The 20,058-nt window shown below is 43.8% G+C and overlaps 1 protein-coding gene across 3 annotated transcripts in view; it reads left to right on the top strand.

The window, feature by feature from the left end:
• Positions 1-1,499: 1,499 nt before the first annotated feature.
• The window catches only part of LARP1B (La ribonucleoprotein 1B), a 33,489-nt gene continuing 14,930 nt past the window's right edge, over positions 1,500-20,058 (top strand). For 2 of the 3 annotated variants that reach the window (XM_040966771.1, XM_040966774.1), the window contains exons 1-5: positions 2,204-2,418; positions 11,059-11,117; positions 11,469-11,528; positions 17,300-17,474; positions 18,278-18,418. In XM_040966771.1, coding sequence (XP_040822705.1) covers positions 11,487-11,528; positions 17,300-17,474; positions 18,278-18,418 — 358 coding nt within the window. In that variant the 5' untranslated portion in view covers positions 2,204-2,418; positions 11,059-11,117; positions 11,469-11,486. Of the gene's footprint in view, positions 1,571-2,203; positions 2,419-11,058; positions 11,118-11,468; positions 11,529-17,299; positions 17,475-18,277; positions 18,419-20,058 lie in introns of those variants that run through there. The other variant, XM_040966773.1, reaches the window with a different exon arrangement.

The following is a 20,058-nucleotide window of genomic DNA, read 5'->3' on the forward strand; positions in this document are numbered from 1 at the left end:
AACACTTATTTTTTTTCCCTCAACTGACTCAGTCTTTAATCCAGATAGATTTGAATAGACAGTAAAATAATGTGTTCTGAGTCACAGCCACTTGCGAAAAGTCAAGCATTACCTGGCAGAACTCCAAAGGGCTGGTGACAACAAGAGCCACTTGCTGGTAGTCAAAAACACTAGGCACAGCTAGTCAAGGCGGCCCCTTTCCGGGACACAGGTGCAAGTACAACTCCTACTTGGATTTCAGGAGGTTACTTAGGGTCTGGTCGATAACTGATATGGAAAACACGCCTACTGTTTATACTGTTGTGTGACTAGATTAGCCTTAAGCAAGGTAGTTTGGGCAAGTAAACAAGAACAAACTAACCTTGAGTTTAATACAACGGAAGCCAAACCCTTGGAAGATTGGATTCCACACATAAATTGCCTGCTGGGCTCGGCAGTCCTAAAGGCAAGGACTGCTAGCAAACTCTTGCAAAGCTGGGGGAAGGGCTGAGAGAAAAAACTCAACTGAACTAACTGCGCTCAGCGACCTTGCACCTGAACTCATAATAAGACGCACATAATGCCAGTATCATGTCTAATTGGATTTTAGAGCCATATAGGAAGCTCTTATCAGATTTATGATCACAAAGTCTTCGTACTGTTTTAAAATCCGTCCTAGTGAAAAGAAAAAAAAATATATAGCTGATTTCTCACCTCAGTGTCAGCTCTCCAAATTACAGGACTCCTCTCTGAAAAATCTAAAAGCCAGGGAAATGCTAGATGTTTCATACAAGAGCACTCTTTAAAAAAATTTGTTTGTGGGTGGGAAACGCGGCAAAGAAGTGCAGTAAATCAAATTCCGGGGCAAAGGTTTCATAAACAATGACCTACAGATAACATCGCTTTCCCTGTGTTCCTGGCGACCGCGATGCCCTCAAAGCACTTCGTGGGAGCGTTCGGGTGCAAAGGGCCCCGTCCCGTCCTCGGCAGCACCGCGGGTGGGTACCCGACACCCGCCCCTAAGCCCTTCGCCCCACAAGCGACTCGCCTCCGGCAAACGGCCCGCCCGCTGCCCCGGGCACCACGTGCGCCCCGCCCCTCCCGGCCCCGCCGGTGGCCGTCGCTGCCCGGGGAGCGCCGCGCGAGCCGGCAGCGAGTCACAGAGGGCCGGCGCCCCGCCCCTGCGGCCAGTGCCCGGGCGGCCGCAGCCCGCGAGCCCCGGGAGTCGCCCGGTTCGCCCTCCTCCCCGCCTCGGCTGGCCGCTGGGCGGGGGCCGGCCCTCAGGGCGGGCGGCCCTCAGGGAGGGCGGCCTCCTCGCGTGGCCCTGAGGCGGAGGCAGCGGGGGGGCGACCGGCGAGCGGCCACGTCACGCTCCTGGAGGAGGCCCCGCCCCGCCCCTCGGCCCGCCTCCCCACGCCGCCGCCCCGCCCCCGGCCCGCCTCCCCACGCCGCCGCCCCGCCCCTCGGCCCGCCTCCCCACGCCGCCGCCCCGCCCCCCGGCCGGTTAGGGGCCGGCGCGGCGTGCCCCTCCCGGACTCGGCTCAAGGTCCTCAGCGCAGCTCGCCGGCTCGTCGGCCGCCGCCCGCGCCAGGTGAGGGCTCGCGGCTCCCGGCTGCGGCGCCCCGCGCGTGTTAGCCGGCTCTGGGCGTGCGCCGCCCGGGAGGTGCGGGCCGGCGGGCGGTTAGCGCTCCCGTTCGACGCGGGCCGGCACGCCGGGCGCTGCACGGCCTCGGCGGGCGGCGGTGGCGGCGACGGCGGCCGGGCTCTCGGGTTCTCTGCCCCAGGCCGGCGCCGGTCGGTGCCCCGGCGGAGCGACGGGCACCCGGGCTCCCTGGCCCCGGGCCCCCCTAGGCTGGGGCGGCTGGGGCAAGGGGACCATGTCTGCTCGCGCCCCGCTGCCCGCCGCTCACTCTCGGGAGGATCCGCCCGCGGCGGCCTCTGAGAGGGAGTCGCGCTCGGTCGCTGCGAGCCGGCAGGCCGAGCAGACGCCCCCGCCGGATCGAGAGGGGAAGGAGGCGGCGAGGGAGGACAGGGCCGCGGCCGCCAGCAGCAGCAGCAGCAGCAGCAGCGCGGGGGCGCGGGGAGAACCGTCGCCGGTGCCAGTGCTGGGACACAACGTGCCCCAGGCGGCCGTGCCCGTGAGGCCCCTGGCGCTGCACCTGGCGCACAGGGCGCGTGGGACCGGGGGCCCCTTCGGCGGGGAGCCCCTGCCGCCGCCTCCGCCGCCTCCGCCGCCGCGGGACCAGCCGGCCCAGGACGCCCGGGGTGAGGCGGCAGCGGCCGGCCCCGAGGCGAAACTGCCGCCGCCGCCGCCACCACCACCGCCGCCGCCGCCGCCGCTGCCGCCCAAGGAGAACCCCTGGACCAAAAAACCTCCCCAGCACCTGTCCCCCGCCGGGACGGGCCCGCCGCCGCCCCCGCCGGACACTCTGGAGGCAGGTCTGTGGTCCCCGTGGCTTCTCGGCCATGGGATTCGGGCAAGGGTGCGGAGGGGCGACTCGCGGGGCAGGCGGAGGGGCGGGCCTCGCCACCCTGTCAGTCGGAGGTACCGGGTGCCAAGGTGTCATTCGCGATGCCTGTTTACATAAATGGACAAGCGGCAGGAAGAGGTGGGACCTCAGGTTCTCCTTGACTGGCGAGTTAACCACGGAGGGGGTAACTTGGCAGCGCCGCCCCGGCTGGCGCGGTGCAAGAACCGTGGTTTTCTTTGGTTGTTTTTTGCCAGGTAGTGTGAATGTGTGACTTGGTTAAAGTAGCTTAAGTTTAGATAGTTAGTCGCGGCTTGTGGATAGATGTGGAGTAAAGGGACTTATGAAGTGGAAATGCGATCGTGATATTTTATTAATCGGACTGAAAAAAAATCAAGGTTTTCAAATCACTGCAAAGAAGTCATTGAAAAAAAAAAGCAACCCCCGATTGTGGTGGTGCGAGAGGTGCTTGGAAGCAAGGGTTGTGGAGGGGAGAATAATTGGAACTAGATCTTTGACAAGCTTGTGGATTGGACGTTAGGTGGTTGGCAGTCTTAACAGCTCTTTCCTTTTGCGGAGATTGTGCCATCAGCATTTGAATGCTGATCCCAGCAGTTTGTTTCTCGGTGCTTTGATTGCTGTAACTGCAATGGAAAAGCCAGATAAAATGAAAGGGCAGTGTCTTCTTTGCTTTCTAAGTTGCCATGAATTGAGTTTTGTTCGAGAAGTAACAATTGCTTACCAGCAAAGGTTTGCTGCCAAAATTTGAGCAACTTTATGGGGTAGAGGGGATCTGTGAGATCCCAAGGGTGGGGTAGTGTAAATAAACGCAGGGTGATTGTTATCAACACACTTGTTTCTTCTGAGGAATTCTGGACTAGAGGGAGGTGTTAGATTAACTGAGTTGTTTAGTTTTTGCACGGAAGCATACACATTGGGCTTTGTAAATTTCCACAGGTGCAGAAAGCATTTGCTGTAGGTTTAATGTTGGTGTAGTTCCCTCCTGCCTGCTGTGAAAATCTGTCCCCGATACTAACAGACAGGTGGCAGTCCTCATACAGTTTTAAAGTGACCTGGGAGTTTTAATTGCAAATCGGTATGGAAATATTTCAGTTTAGCCTGACTGGTGCCTTCGATTTCCAGGCTAGATGTATCCTGGGGTCCATTCAAGTTTTGGTGTGCTGGTGCAGGCAGCACTTTGTCAGAAATCTTTTGGCACTGCCAGGCAGACTTGGGGCACACTGGGAGCACTGTGTTCACTGTAGCCTTTGCCCATTGTGGGGTGCACTGTTCTGCAATTCCTATTTGCAATTTGAGTAATTTAGATACTTTAGGTAAGAGGTTGTCATGTGGGAATGCAATGTCCTGAGACACTTAGGTACTCACTAAATTAGCTGATTTCTGAGCTTTGTAAATGATTGAGTTTCTAGTCTCAGAATATGGGCTACATATAACCCATATTCCTTGGCTCCCTATTTTCCTAAGAAAATGTTAGACTTCAAGAATAAAGGTTATTTTGAGTACAGGGTAGATGCAAACTAAGAAGTGTTAAATTAGTACTTTGCAGGTTCCATTGTGGTATAGTGGCTAAAGTCCTCACCTTGCATGCACCAGGATCCATATGGGTGCCGGTTCTAATCCCAGCAGTCGTGCTTTCCATCCAGCTCCCTGCTTGTGGCTTGAGTTTGGCTCAAGGCCTTAGGGCCCTGCACTCTCATGGGAGACCCAGAAGAAGCTCCTGTCTCCTGGCTTCAGATTGGCTCAGTTGTGGCCATTGTGGCCACTTGGGGAGTGAATCAGTAGATGGAAGATCTTCCTCTCTATCTCTCCTTCTCTCTGTATATCTGACTTTCAAATAAAAATAAATATGTTTTAAAACTAGTGATTTATGGGTAGGGTTCCTGCGTAATTTATTCTATAAAACTGGATGCTCTGTGACAGGAGGAAGCATATTGATCATGCTTTAGAAACAGTAAGCAGCCACGTCTGTTTTGGTGAAGCTTGAAGTAAAGGAATTCTGTGCCCAAAATTTATTACCACAGTTGGAACCCAGAGAGTTTGTTAGAGCATTAAAAAAAAAAGTGAATTTTCTCTGTGTTAGTACCTGCAGGCCTAAGTGAGGTAGGTTCCCCAGGTCTTGGCTTGGGGAAATGACTTTGTGGAGTGTGTTGGCATGTGGCCAGGAAAAATTTCCTGAAATTGTCCTCGTGATGTGTTCAGATAGCATTATTTATATTGAAGGTCTTTTTCAAAAATGACAATATGGAATTTATTGATCACTTTTACCTGTGCTTGTATTTTACATGTTGAAAATATGCTTTCTGATACAATTTTCACTCTATTGTTGTGGGGTGCAAGCGAGATCATGCCTGATTAAGAAATCTTTATTAACCAAGCTTGGTGATAACAGGGCCCACTAGAAATAGCAAATCACAAGTCCATATGGCAATCCAGTCAATCATAACCTCAAGAGGAACAAATGGTCATTACCCTAAAGTCCATCCGTTAAGCTTAAGACCTGTATCCCAACTTCCCCAACAATATAAGTTATCCTAAGAGACATGCAATGAATAACCTAGGCACACTTGCAAAGCTGCAGATAGTCGCCTTTCCCTGGCTTCTCTACCCACGCAAAGCATCTTAGCATTAACATCTTCATTGCCCCTTCCAAGCAGGAACAGTGGGTGAGGAATATAGCCATACAGGGGCCATGCTCAGGGGCTACCTGTCCTCAGTCTGTCCTTAGGAAGGCAGAGAGCAAGCACTCACTGGGGAGGCTGAGTCAGAGTGGCAGAGGAGGCCTGTGACCGAGAGTGAGTCCCTCCCTATCATGAGCCTTTATAGGGGTTTCCGAGGGGAGTGGTTACACAACAGTGCAATACTGCCCTCTCTCAGGTTCCAGGTGATGATAGGTAAGAGTCACAGATGGGCAGGAGGGAACACCTAGGTGGTAGGGGGGATTGGCTTCCAAGCTCCTGACCCTGAGCTAGCTGCCTACCTCAATGCACTGTATTGCCCATCAGTTCTTTTCTCCCTGTCTTAATTCCCAGAAATCTCAATTAAGCTGTTATAACTATAATGGAATAATGCTTTAATTATCTAAGTTTTCTGTAAATATGTTCTGTAAAAATAGAACTTTTGATGTTCTCTTCAAAGTAATTGTATTATCAGTTTACTGACTTATCTCTTCAGGCTTTCCTATGCAGTTTCTTCTAAAAAGAAAAATATGCTTTGTACAAGTGTTTAGAATGTAATACGCCTTTTTTGGGAGGAGTGTATATTTTTAAGAAGTATTTATTATTTTTACTGGAAGGCAGATTTACAGAGAGGAGAGAGACAAGAATCTTCTATCCACTGATTCACTCCCCAAGTGGCTGCAACTGCCAGAGTTGAACCGACCTGAAACCAGGAGCCAGGAGCTTTTTCTGTGTCTCTCACATGGGTGCAGGGTCCCAAGGCTTTGGGCTGTCCTCTATTGCTTTCCCAGACCACGAGAGCTGGATCAGAAGCAGAAAGCTGAGATCCTGATGCTTACAAGGAGAGGATTAGCAAATTGAGCCATCAAGACAGTTTTGAGTTTTGGTACACACACATACACACACACACACACACTTAAAGATTTATTTATTTTTCTTGAAAAAGCAGATTTATACAGAGAATGAGATACAAAAAGATCTTCTGTATACTGGTTCACACTCCTCAAATGCCTGCATTGGCCAGAGCTGAGCCAGTTCGAAGCAGGAGCTAGGAAAGTCTTCCAGGTTTCTTTCCTACAAAGGTGCAGGATTCCACGACTCTGGGCCATCTTCCACTGAGATTCCAGGCCATAAACAGGGAGCTGGATGGGAAATGGAGCGTCTGCGACATGAACTAGGGCTCATATGGGATCTGTAAGGCGAGGATTTAGCCAAGCGCTATCCAGCTAGGCCCAAGTGCTGATGTTTTTCAGTTTGCATTTTAAAAAATTGCTTAACAGTAGTCTCTTAACTGTAGCTGCAGTTTATTTGGTGAAAAGTTTTGTTTTTGTTATCTTTTTAGTATTGCTTCTTTGTGGATTCCCTTTGATTTTAAGAACAACATGTTTAGTTTGGGATATTTCTCAAAAAAGCTGTGTCAATGAGTAGAATCACACCAGTGATGGAGACATGTAGATAATAATATATTTGGAGTAACTGGTACCTTAAATTTGCTTAGTAAGTTTATTGTTTTATAATTTTCCCCCTAAATACTTCCATAGGCTCAGGGATTTCCTCTTCCACCCTCCCTATATTCCCTTCCTGTATTATAATGGTATTATAATGGTATAGTCTTTCAACAACAGCCACAAGTCCATCGTTCTATTTAACCGTATCCTGACATGTAGGTATAGATAATGGTAGGAAGTGTGACATCCTGTCACCAAGATACGTGTAACAGTTTCATTGGGATCCATTTTTTTATGCAGGAGATGCCTACTGCACTGTATCGTCTCATCTCAGTATGTTAATCTCCGTCATACAGTTTCTCTAGATGAATATGTATATATACATATTTATATATATATATATTTGTTTATCTTGTATTTTGTGTGAAGGTTGCCTTATCAGGGAAGTCATATTTGTCCTTTTGGGATTGACTTATTTCACTAAGCATATGATAGAATTTCATCCTTTTTAATAGCCAAGTAGTGTTCCACAGAATAGATGTATTATAGTTTCTTTGTTTCCATGTCTTTGCTATTGTAAATTGTGCTGCTGTAAGTACAGGATTACCTGTTACTTTATCATATGCAGATTTTATTTCCTTGTGATATGTTCCCAAAAGTTGGATAGCTGGGCTATACAGTAGATCAGATTTCAGTTGTCTTGGCACTTTCCGTACTGACTTCCATAGTGGTTGTACTAGCCTGTACTTCCAGTAGCAGTGAAATAGGGTACATTTCTCCCTATGTCCATGCCAGCAGGTGTTGTTGGTAGAGTTGTGAATATAGATCAATCTCACTGGAGTTTGGTATAACCCAATTGGGTTTTTATTTGTATTTCCCTGATAGAGAACCTGAACATTTTTCTTGTCTGTTAATCATTTGATTTTTTTTAAAAGATTTATTTTTTTTATTGGAAAGGCGGATATATAGAGAGGAGAGACAGAGAGGAAGATCTTCCGTCCGATGATTCACTCCCCAAGTGAGTGCAATGGCTGATGCTATGCCGATCCGAAGCCAGGAGCCTCTTCCGGGTCTCTCACACGGGTGCAGGGTCCCAAAGCTTTGGGCCGTCCTTGACTGCTTTCCCGGGCCACAGGCAGGGAGCTGGAAGGGAAGCGTGGCTGCTGGGATAGAACCGGCGCCCATATGGGATCCCAGGCGTGCAAGGCGAGGACCTTAACCACTTGCGCCACTGCGCAGGGCCCAATCATTTGATTTTGTTTTTTGAAAATACCTGCTCATTTCCTTCAAGGTGCAATGGCTCTATTGGCTAATCTAGCCCCTTCAAGCACCAGGATCCCATATGGGTGCCAGTTTGTGTCCTGGCTGCTCCACTTCCATCTAGCTCCCTGCTTGTGTCCTTGGGGAAGCAATAGAGGATGGCCCAAGGCCTTTAGACCCTGCACCCAGTGTGAGATCCAGAAGCTCCTGTCTCCTCCCTTTGGATTGGCTTCAGCTCCAGCTATTGTGGCGACTTGGGGAGTGAACCAGTGGTTTGACAATCTTTCTCTCCTTCTGTAAATTTGCCTTTTTAATAAAAATAAATCTTTGTATCATTTAGTATTGGAGTTAAGGGTGCTTTTTTGTGTTTATGTGGTCAGGATAATTTATTTTTCATTTCTGATTAGTGATAAAAGTATAACTCATTTGTATAGATATTCCTTACTTATTACATGAAGTAGTTTGTATGTGGCTGCATTTTTATAACACTTAATGAAGTTCTGAATCAGTTTTTTTGTGTTGTAAAGGGGAAAGTTCTCCAAAGGTTATTTACTGTGTAACTTTTATAGAATCTATATGCATGTATACTGTTTACAGAGTATTTGGATCTCGTTATATCTGGATAATGTTTAGACAGATGCTGTTCTTTGTTAGTGAGTTAGATGTTTTCCTGCTCAAGCTTTTTTTTTTTTTAAATTTGTGGAGGGGGGGGATCTACCTGTGTTTTCTATTAGTTCTTAAATTTTCTTCAAAAAGGTTTATTTATTTTCTATTGGAAAGGTAGATAAACAGAGAGAAGGGAAGACAGAGAATGATCTTCTGTTCTCTGGTTCACTCCCCACATTGCCTCAACTGCTGGAGCTGAGCCAGTTCAAAACCAGAAGCCAGGCGCTTCTGGGTCTCCTGCATGAATGCAGGGTCCCAAGGTGTTGGCCCATCATCTGCTGCTTTCCCAGGCCACAAGCAGGGAGGGAGCTGGAAGGGGAGTAGAACAGCAGGAACAGAGTCATCATTGGGGTTCCCTCTTTTCATTTTGACTTTTCTGTGAAGAAAGGGAGAGGAAGAAAGTGGGAAAGACACCTTCTCTCTTCTGTTTGCTGCCTTAAATGGCCACAACTGCTGCGGCTGGGCCAGCCCCAAGCCACTAGACTGGAGCCAGTAAGAACTTCTAGGTCTCCCATGATATAGTAGTGCAGAGGCCCAAGCACTTGTCCATCCTATGCTACTATCCCAGGCCATAAACAGGGGACTGGATCAGAAGTAGTGCAGCTAGAACTTGAATTGGTATACTCTGGACTCTGTATTCTCTATGGTGGGATGTTGGTGCTGAAGCTAGCGCCTTAATATACTATAGCACTAGTCCCATCTTGTTTTTCATATTTATTTTTCCTCTATTGTTTTTGTTTCTAATTAGCTTCTGAAGATTTATTTTTATTGGGAAGGCAGATTTACAGGGAGAAGGTGGTACAGAAAGAAAGATCTTCCTTCCATTCTCAGGTTCACTCCCCAAAGTGGCTGCAGTGGCTGGGGCTGAACCAGGAGCCCAAGGGTCTGGGCCATGCCCTACTGTTTCCCAAACTACAACCATGGAGGGAACTGGATGGGAAGTGGAACAGGAAAGGAACTGGCATCCATATGGGATTCCAGCACATGCAAGGCGAGGATTTAGCCCCTGAGCCACTGTGCAGGGTTTTTTTTTTTTTTAAAGATGTATTTTTACTGGAAAAGGCAGATCAGCGTTATGGAGAGAAAGCTCTTCTGTCTGCTGGTTCACTCCTAAAGTGGCTGCAGCCCAGAACCAGGAGCTTCTTCCAGGTCTCCCACTAACATCTGAAGCTGAGCTGAGCAGATTTGAATCCAGGATCCAGGAACTACTTCTAGTCTCCCACATAGGTGCAGGGTCTCAAGGCCTTAAGCAGGAAGCTGGATGGGAAGTGGAGAAGCAGAGACATGAACTGGTGGTGCCCTTATGAGATTCCAGTGTTTGCAAAGGGAAGATCAAAGTTTTAATGTTTATTTTAGGCCATGATGGTACGATGATCATGCTTTAGAATAGCCTTGCCAGTGTAATGAGTCAGAATGGAAAGGAATCAGCCATTGTGTACTAACTTAAGATAAGGACATGTAGTACAGTGAATGTCTTGGACAACCTTTTACAGAATCAGTCATTGTCGGTTTTGTGACTAGGATCTAGGTACAGTCTGTTAGGGTTGCAAAACCTGTTTGATTCCTGCTACAGAAAGTTTGAAGTCCTCTGACCTAATTTCTGGATGCTTTTTGATGAATGTATTAATTGTATTTAAAAATGTAGTTGGCTGGCATTGTGGCATGGTGGGTTAATCTGCCTGTTGCGTCACTTCTGATCCATCTCCCTGCTTAATGTGACTGAGGGGGCAGCAGAAGATGACTAAAGTACTTGTACTGCAGCACCCGCTTGGGAGCCCCAGAAGTAACTTCTGGGTTTGAATTGGCCCTGTCATGGCTGCTATGGCCATTTGTGAAGTGAATCAGTGGATGGATGATTATTGCCTCTTCCTGTCACTCAGCCTTTAAAATAAATAAGTGAATCAATCTTTATTTAAAAAGATTTATTTATTTTTATTGGAAAGTCAGATATATAGAGAGGAGGAAAGACAAAGAGGAAGAATATCCGTTCGATGGTTCACTCCCCAAGCTGCCGCAACGGCTAGAGCAGAGCCAGGAGCTCTTCTGGATCTCCCACGTGGGTGCAGGGTTCCAAGGCTTTGGGCCATCCTCCACTGCTTTCCCAGGCCACAAACAGGGAGCTGGATGGGAAGCAGGGCTGCCGGGATTAGAACCGGTGCCCATGTGGGATCCTGGCGCATGCAAGGTGAGGACTTTAACCACTGCGCCATCACGCTGGGCCCTAAGTGAATCAATCTTAACAAAATATATGTCATTAGAAGTGAATCTAATTTTATTAAAACATGTTATTTCTAATGTTTCCTGCGTTGTAATCTGTTAATGAAATGATTTACTTGTCCAGTATATGTAAGCTGAACGTAATATTTGTGACTTTTCTGTTTGGGTACTGAAGTCCAGACACACTTGAATCTGTTAAGTGTGAATCTTGGAACAAATTATGTTGAGTGATGACTACATTGACATGCTAAAATTGATAAAATAGGTTTTGCTAAATATGTTAAATTAAGTAGTTGTAAAAGCAATTTTGTTTATTTTCCTTAGAGCTTAGTTCACCAAAAACTGTAAAAGCTGGAAAACTCAAGACAAAGAAACCCAATAAGGTATGTCTATAGCAAATAGTTTTAACGATATTGTCAAAGTTGTTAGGAGCTCTTGTGATTGTTACTGTTAGTGTAATATTAATATTCAGAGAATTATGTATTTAGTTCCTTTGATCTGCTATAATGTACCTCAGTTTCATTCATATTAAATAATACTTGAAATTGGATTATAAGACCAAAACCTTCTTGCTTTGAAGTGTGTGGTTTGGAGGGACTTTGGGGTCAGTATGAGAAATGCCAGCATGTAATAATGGTAATTGTTATAGTTTGCAGGTGGTTCTAGAAAGTATTTTCTGTGTAAAATTTCTAAAGCTAATTTTGCAGACATAACACTTATTTATTACTTTTTAGCCTAGCGATTTCAGCGATATGGCGAATTGGCCAACGCCAAGTGAATTAGTGAACACTGGAGTGAGTATTATTTAACAATACTTTTTAAAAATGAAGAATTTATTTTAGTTAAAAATAAAACCAATTTGCCTGAGGGACATATTTAAAGATTTGGTTCATCATTAAGGTTTATCTTTTTTTCCTCATTCGTTAACTCTTCCAGTAAGTGCTAATAATGAACTTGTTGTCTTAATATTTTACTGAGGATAAATGTCACCTATTTCTAGAGATAATGAACACAAAATATGTATCAAAATTTGATTATATGAAACTATATGCAATGTTAAAGGTATCAGAAACTTGGCAACTACGCTTTGAATAATTTTAACCATTATTCAGATACTTAATTTCATTCATGGGGTTTCCTCATCTGATTGTGTTCTTAGAAGTTTGTATTTTTTTTTGAAACTAACTTTTAAAAAAATATTTATTTATTTTTATTGCAAATTCAGATATACAGAGAGGAGGAGAGACAGAATGGAAGATCTTCCATCTAATGATTCACTCCCCAAGTGACCGCAACAGTCTGTGCTTTGCCAGTCCGAAGCCAGGAGCTTCTTAGTAGCTGTGTCACAAATTAGCATCCATTTGGGATGCTGGAATCTTATTTACAAGCAGTCTTATGGACCCAGCACAGTAGCCTAGTGGTTAAAGTCCTCTTGCCTTGTGTGCACTGGGATCCTGTATGGGCGCCTGGTTGTAATCCTGGATGCCCCACTTCCTATCCAACTCCCTACTTGTGGCCTGGGAAAGCAGTTGAAGATGGGCCAAAGCCTTGGGACCCTGCACCTGCGTGGGAGACCCGGAGGAAGTTCCAAACTCCTGCCTTCGAATCAGCTCAGCTCCAGCCATTGTGGTCGCTTGAGGAGTAAGTCAGCAGACTGGTGACTCTTTATATTTCTTCTCTCTGTATATCTTACTTTCTAATTAAAAAAAAAAACCCTAAGATAAATCTTTATTTATTTTTTTTTAAAGATTTATTTTTATTTATTTTTATTTTGAGTTTTTGGATTATGTGGTACAGTTTTGTATAGACTGGGATTACTCCCAAATTCCCCTGACAGATTTCCACCATTTTACTATAGTGGTATAGTCCTTCATAGGGAATCAGAATTCCATCATTCTCTTATTTAAGTGTACCCTGATATTGCTGGTACAGACTATCAGACAGTCCAGCATCTGATTGTGTACACATTTCCAACAGTTTCGTTGGGAATCCGTTTTTTGCCTGGAAGTAGGAATGAATGTTGCCTTCATTATATCCCTGCATCTGGATATGGTGGAACCCAGTACTCGTCATTATACATTTCCATAATTGAGAAGCCATGACACAAGGTAAAGAACTGGTATGAGTTAGAACAACAGCCTCAACAACAAAAATGAAAAAAAAAAAAAACAAAACCAAATTGCAGCACCATGAAAAACGTGCCACACTCGAGTAACCAACACATGGGTGACAAAAAGGAAACACAAAATTCTCTTGGAAAAAGTGATACCACCGTGTAATCCATGAGCCAGTGATGAATTCGGCAAGAGAAAATAAAGTCTTTGGAATAAATAAAACAGAGATAAAAAACGTCAAATCACATAGGATGCAGCCAAAAACACAAAACAAAACAAAAAAACCAGTGTGAATCAGATTTTTGAAGTTACTCTTTCCATGCTGAATTTCTTATATAAAAGAGAACTTATGGTATTTGTTCTTTTCTGATTGACTCATTTCACTGAGTATAATGGTTTGTAGTTGGGACCACCTAGTTGTAAATATATAATTCCATTCTTAATAGCTGAATAGTATTCCCTGGAGTAGATGTACCACAATTTCTTTAACCACTCTTTGGATGCATATCTGGATTGCTGCAAATATAGGACTACAGATCCCTTTCTCACATGCAGATTTCGCTTCTATTGGGTATATTCCTATGGGTGGGATAGCTGGGTCATATTTGCATTTTTCCAAGCACTCTCCATACTGACTTCCACAGTGGTTGTACTACCCTACACTCCCAGTAGCAGTGAAGAAGTGGGTATGTGTCTCCCCACAGCCATGTCAGCAGGTGTTACTTGAGTTCTGAATGTAGGCCAGTCTCACTGGAGTTAGGTGGTACCTCAATGTGGTTTTCATTTGTATCTCTCTTATGGCTAGGGAGCCTGAGCATCTTTTCTTTTTTTTTTTTTTTTATTTTTTTATTTTTTTATTATTTTTTTTTTTTTTAGTTTTCTTTTTTTTTTTTTAGTTTTTTAGTTTTTTATATTTTTTTTTTTATTTTTATTTTTTTTAAAGATTTATTTTTATTATTTTTTCATTGGAAAGGCGGATATACACAGAGGAGAGACAGAGAGGAAGATCTTCCGTCTGATGATTCACTCCCCAAGTGAGCGCAACGGGCCGATACTATGCCGATCCGAAGCCAGGAGCCTCTTCCGGGTCTCCCACGTGGGTGCAGGTTCCCAAAGCTTTGGGCCATCCTCGACTGCTTTCCCAGGCCACAAGCAGGGAGCTGGAAGGGAAGCGGGGCTGCCGGGATTAGAACCGGCGCCCATATGGGATCCCGGGGGTGCAAGGCGAGGACCTTTAACCACTTGCGCCACCGCGCCGGGCCCCTGAGCATCTTTTCATATGCCTGTTAGCCATTTGAGTCTTTTCTTTTGAAAAATGTCTGTTCATTTCATTTCCTTTGCCCATTTTGTTACAGGTTCTTTTTTTGTTTGTTTGTTTGTTTTTTTGCTGTCCCTGGGTTTCTGAAACTCTTTGTAAATCCTGGTTATTAGTCCCCTGTCGGTTGTGTAGCGTGCAAAATTTTCCCCCCATTCTGTTGGTTGCTTCTTCACTTTGTTGTTTCCTTTGCTGTACAGAAGCTTTTTAGTGTGATGTAGTCCCATTTGTTCATTTTGGCTTTGATTGCCTGTGCTTTTGGAATCTTTTCTAAGAAATCTTTCCCTGTTCCTATATCTTGTAGTGTATTTCCTATGTTTTCCTTTAATAGTTTGATGGTTTCTGAGTGTAGATTTAAGTCCTTGGTCCATTTAGAGCTGATTAAAAAGAAAGCAGCTTTACTTGTGCATCAGTACTGGTGCCAATAGATTAATGTATAAGTGCTTCAGGTTTTTTCTTTTCTTTTCTTTTCTTTTCTTTTTTTTTTTCTTAGAGGAAACAACACTTAGTAACATACCCCAGATGTTGAACAGCAGGCAGGGCTGTGGTAAGACTGGAGCCCAGAGCCGGGAATTGAGTCCATTTCTCCCATGTGGATGGTAGGGACCCGATTGCTTGAGCTATCACAGGCTCTCTCTTAGGATCTGCGTGATGTGGAGGCAGAGCCATGAATTGAACTCAGGCCCACTGATGTGGAATTTAGGCAGGCAACAAACTAGACCAAATGCTTTCTCCAATTTAATTCTTTAAATTTGTGTTAAGTACATATGTATGAACATACATACACACATGCATATTTATTACAAGAGCTATGCAGTAGAGTTTATATTTTGATTATGGCGCTAAAATGTCCCATCAAAGGGTCTTTTTTAGGAGGAGTAGTCTGTTTCTCTGGTGACATGCTTTCCTTTTTACACTATATCCTGACTGTAATTTATGTAGTACTATGGATGTATACTTAGACATTAGAGAGTTTGAGCTATAAAGGCCGTTTTAAAAGTATAATTTTTACTTTGCACAAGTCAGAATTTTCTTTCTTGACACAAATTTGTGATTTGACTCTGTGGAACAGTTTTTCTTTCTTTTTTTTTTTTTTAATTTTATGACCTAGTTCCAAAGGCTCTGGGATTTCTCCTTCCCACTCCTCCCAAAAAGAATTTATTTTAGTGTATGTTCCTCGAAACTCAGAGATCTTCTATCCTCTGGTTAACTCCTGCAATGGTGCAATGAACAGAGCTATGCAGTTCCAAAGCCAAGAGCTTCTCCTGAGTGTACCATATGGCTTCAGGAGCCCAAGGCTGACTGTCCTCTGCTGCTTTCCCAGGCTGTGAGCAGGGAGGACCTGGATCAGAAGCATAGCATCTCCAAATCGAACTAATACCATACTGGGAATTCCAGTGTGGCAGATGGAAGATTATAGTATGCTGTCCCACCACACTAGGCTTGGATATAGTTATGGTATATATTGTCATCACAATCGAAATAATGAACTTGATCATTGCTCCAAATCTCCTCACATTCCTTTGAAATTCTCCCTAGCAACCATTAAGTCACTTTAATTTGAATTTTAATGTAAGGGTACTTGAACTAGTTCTTGAAAAAGTTTATGAGGCTGGCATAAGTATAGTGGTAGAAATACTGCTTAGGAGACCCATTTAACAGTGGTAGGTTCTGCTCTCCTGAATTCCAGCTTCTTGCTAATGTACCCTTGGTGGCAATAGTACTCAAGTGCTTGAGTCCCTGCCACCCAAATAGGGAGATCTTAGTTCTGAATTTCTGACTTCCAGCTCTAATCTGGCCCAATTTTGGCTGTTATAGGCTTTATGGGAGTAAACCAGTGGGTGGGAGTTCTCTGTCTTTCTTTCTCTCAATTAGCTGAAAATTTTATGGGCTGGCATTGTGTCTTAGCTGTTAAAACCACTGGCCTGTGGAATCTGAATCCTATGTGGGCTCCATTGTTCCACTTACCATCTAGCTCCCTGCTAACGGCCTGGGAAAAGCAACAAAGATGGCCCAAATGATTGGGCCCCTGTCAGCCATGTGGGAGACCTGGAGGAAATGCCTGGCTTCCAGATTCTATCTGGTCCTACACTGGCTCTTGGTGGTCATCTGGAACTGACCCAGTGAATGGAAGATCCCTCCCTCTCTGAAATCAGTGAACAAGTGCTGAAATTTTTTTGAAGATTCGTTTAGTTTACTGGAAAGAGTTTTTGGGTGGGGGAAGTTACTGCATCTCCTGGTTCACTCCCCAAATGGCCACAAGGGCCAGAGCTGAGCTGGTCCAAAGCAAAGAGCTGGGAGCAAAGAGCTTTTATTGGGTCTTCCCATGAGGGTGCGATAATTTAAGGACTAGTATCAACCTCTGCTTTCCCAGGACATTTAGCAGGGAGCTGGATCAGAAGTGGAGTAGCCAGAAAAATCTGGCGTCCATATGGGATGATGATATTATGGATAGAGGTTTACTTTGCAGTACTACCATGAAGGCTTTTAAAAAATATTGGTATGAAAGAATTTGTGTTTTTTTCCCCTAAACATTGTAAATGTGGAATCAATAGAAAGGGCTTTTTCTTGTTTTGTGGCTTTCATTTAGTATAATTATTTTTGAATTTCCACCTGTTCTGCATTAATAGTTAATTTTTTCCTGAGTAATATTCTAGTATGTGGATGTAAGCTATAAGTAACTGAAGTAGAATTACTGAGTCATGGGCAGCTGTAAGAAACTTGAAATTTGTGCTCCTACCAGTGTTACAAGAATTCCAGTTAATTATGTGCTCAGTAACTATTAACGATGGTCATTGAAAAAAATATGTATTCTAATAAGTGGTGAGCAGTTTTAGATTTTCTCTGACTGATTAAATATCTTTCTAAATTTACTTCCCCAAGGAAATAAATGATGGAGTGAATCATTAATTTTGGACCTTTTTATTAAGAGAGTTCATTTTCTACTTTACATGCAAGTCCTTATCAGCTGCTAAGCAGATATTTTCTCACAGTCTAGAGATTTTTAAGTGTCTTTTGAGAAATATTTTTGTTTTTGTAATTTGTAGCAATATTTGGGTAAATTGCATTATCAGAAATTTCTAGTGGAAATGTTAGTAGAAATTATTTCATTCATTAAAACTTTTTTTTTTGGTAGTGTCAGAATGTCATCAACCAAGGGAATAAGAAACCACAGAGTAGAAAGGAAAAAGAAGAGAAGATTGAGAAGAAAAGTAACACTGAGAGCAAAGAAAACCGGGAAATAAAATTAGATGGTCCTGGTGAAAATGTCAGTGAAGATGAAGCTCAGTCAAGTAATCAACGAAAAAGAGGTACGCTTGTCTTTATCTAATATGTATCTTCACTTTCATTTTCAAATTCTGAAGATAGTGTTAGTAATTAATAGTTGTATTTAATGCTGTCTAACACCTGTCAATTTGTTTTATATTTCTTCAGCCTAAACCATACTCTGTGGTAATGATGTGCTTTTGTAATATGTCTGAACTGTTAAGGTTTCAACTTTTTTCAACAAGTTCATTAAAACTTTGTATTTTAAAATTTTTTTGTATTTTAAAGATTTGTTTATTTTTATTGGAAAGGCAGATTTGCAAAGAGGAGCACAGAGAGCTTCCATCCATTGATTCACTTCCTAAATGGCTGTAATGGCTAGAGCTGAGCCTGTATGAAGCCAGAGCTTCTTCGGGTCTCCCATGTGGTGGCAGGGTCCCAAGACTTTGGGTCCTCCTCTACTGCTTTCCCAGGACACAAGCAGGGAGCTGGAAGGAAAGTGGAGCAGCTGGGATTAAAACTGGTACCCACATGGGGTCTTCACGCATGCAAGGCAAGGACTTTAGCCACTAGGTTACTGCACTGGCCCGAAAAGAGTTGCCTTTATCCATGTTGATTTTCTGAGCTTTTCATGTAACTTGTGGGAGAAGAGTTTGCTTTCATCTGGAAACCAAACAAGTTTATCAAGGGTCTATGTGAGAAGGAGAAAGATTTAGTACTCTACAGATAATCCCTCTAAAGAAAAATTCTTTCATGTGATTAGAATTCATAGTAGTTTCAAAGTTGCAAGGCTTTAATGAAAATTATGTACTGTCATTTAAATGATTTCATTTTTATATTATTCAAGCTAATAAGCACAAGTGGGTACCTCTGCACTTGGATGATGTGAGACCAGACAGTCAAGAAAGACCTGGATCCCGAAACAGTTCAAGATGTCAACCTGAAGCAAATAAAGCAGCACATACCAATAGAAGAAATGATACACGAAGTAAGTCATGTTTTAAGATTTTTGTGTTTTTTAAAACATTTATTCTTGATAATATTTACAGAGATAGGAAGGATGCACGCCCATGTGCACCACGGATTAGGGGGGAGAGTGGCAAGGAACGCGGGAAAGTGGATGAGACTACTGTTTCCAATCTGTTTTTCTTTCTTGTATCTGGGGAAAGTGGGAAGTAAAGGGAAGAGAACTGCTCAGCAGTCAACTGCATCAGTACTGGGGATGGGAGATTGCCACCTGACGTCATCCCAGGGTCCCTGATGCAGAATGTGTTCTCAGGGTTCTGCTTAAGTAGTTTTGATAGTTTCTGAGATGCTGTCAGTTTTGTTACTGTAAGATTGAGGAAATGCCTCCAAGGCCTATTGAGTGATATAGTCCACTTGCATAGATACTCGCTGTCAAAGCTTGGCTGTTCTAAGGTTTGGTCTTAATGCTTAGTAATTAGTAGAAACTCCTTTAACTACATTCCTTCAGAATACATTTTAGATGAGTAATACAACGTGTAGCACAGTTAACAATAATGAAACTTAAAAAAAAGTGTGTTAACAATAACAGATTTTCTAGTGGTGCCCTCCAAATATAGTTTTTCTTCCCCCTGAGATTCAATTTATAGGATCCCATATGGGTACTGGTTCTAATCCTGGTGGCCCTGCTTCATATCCAGTTCTCTGCTTGGGAAAGCAGGAGACTACAGCCCAAAGCCTTGGGACCTGCCACCTGCCTTGGGAGACCCAAAAGAGGCTCTGGCTCTTGGCTTCAGATTGGACCTGAATCAGTTCCATATGAGTGTTAGAGCCACATGTGGAGGCTTAAAAGGCGATGCTACAGTCAGATCCTTGTGAATGGATTTATATTTTAAAGTTTGGATAGACGTTACATAGTCTCCTTTGTATACCATATGGGAATGCATATGATCTTGGTTTCTTCTGTTATTCCTGACATTGATCACTTCGATTACATGGTATAGCACAGACTTAATTATAAAGATAGTTGAAATAATTATTTACTCGTAAGACTTTGATAGAAGCTTTAGATTTTATTGATTCTTGCTTAGTTCAGTCATTACTATGAAGGTTACCTAAGATGATTGTTCTTACTATATTATCTCTACTGCATTTTGTGGTTGGCATTCTATATGGAACAACTTTCACAATTATTGTGGGCATGGCTTCTTATTTATTCAGTGGATCATAATCTTTCACTGTGGTTGGTTGCTTCCTAATTTTATTGTAATTTTAACTTCATGCTCAAGCTTTCCCAGATTGGCCTGATGGGAGCCTCAAGGATTTTGGGTGGTTTCTAGATCATTTTTAGAAAATGGTAATAGTTACATATATTGAAAAGCATACCAAGGACCAGAGAAAGCTCCTCTCCCTAGTCCCAAAGGAAGTTTACTGTTCTGTTTCTGCGGACTGCTCAGTGCTCCTGGTTGTCATTCCGCTGACCTTGGATCCTGCAAGGCAGGATTTGGGCTTCTTCCATCCCATGTGGTAGATCCAAATGGGGGTGGGTGACTTCAAAGTTCTCGGCCTCTGAAGGCACTACAATTCTCCGTGGTCTCCTTGGCAGTTTGGATGTAGTTCTCGGTGCTTGTACTGATAGTCCTTGGTGAGGATCTGGGAGTCTTC

The sequence above is a fragment of the Ochotona curzoniae genome, unplaced genomic scaffold (genome assembly GCF_017591425.1).
Source record: "Ochotona curzoniae isolate NIBS_2020 unplaced genomic scaffold, NIBS_Ocur_1.0 scaffold_4506, whole genome shotgun sequence".
NCBI lineage: Eukaryota > Metazoa > Chordata > Mammalia > Lagomorpha > Ochotonidae > Ochotona > Ochotona curzoniae.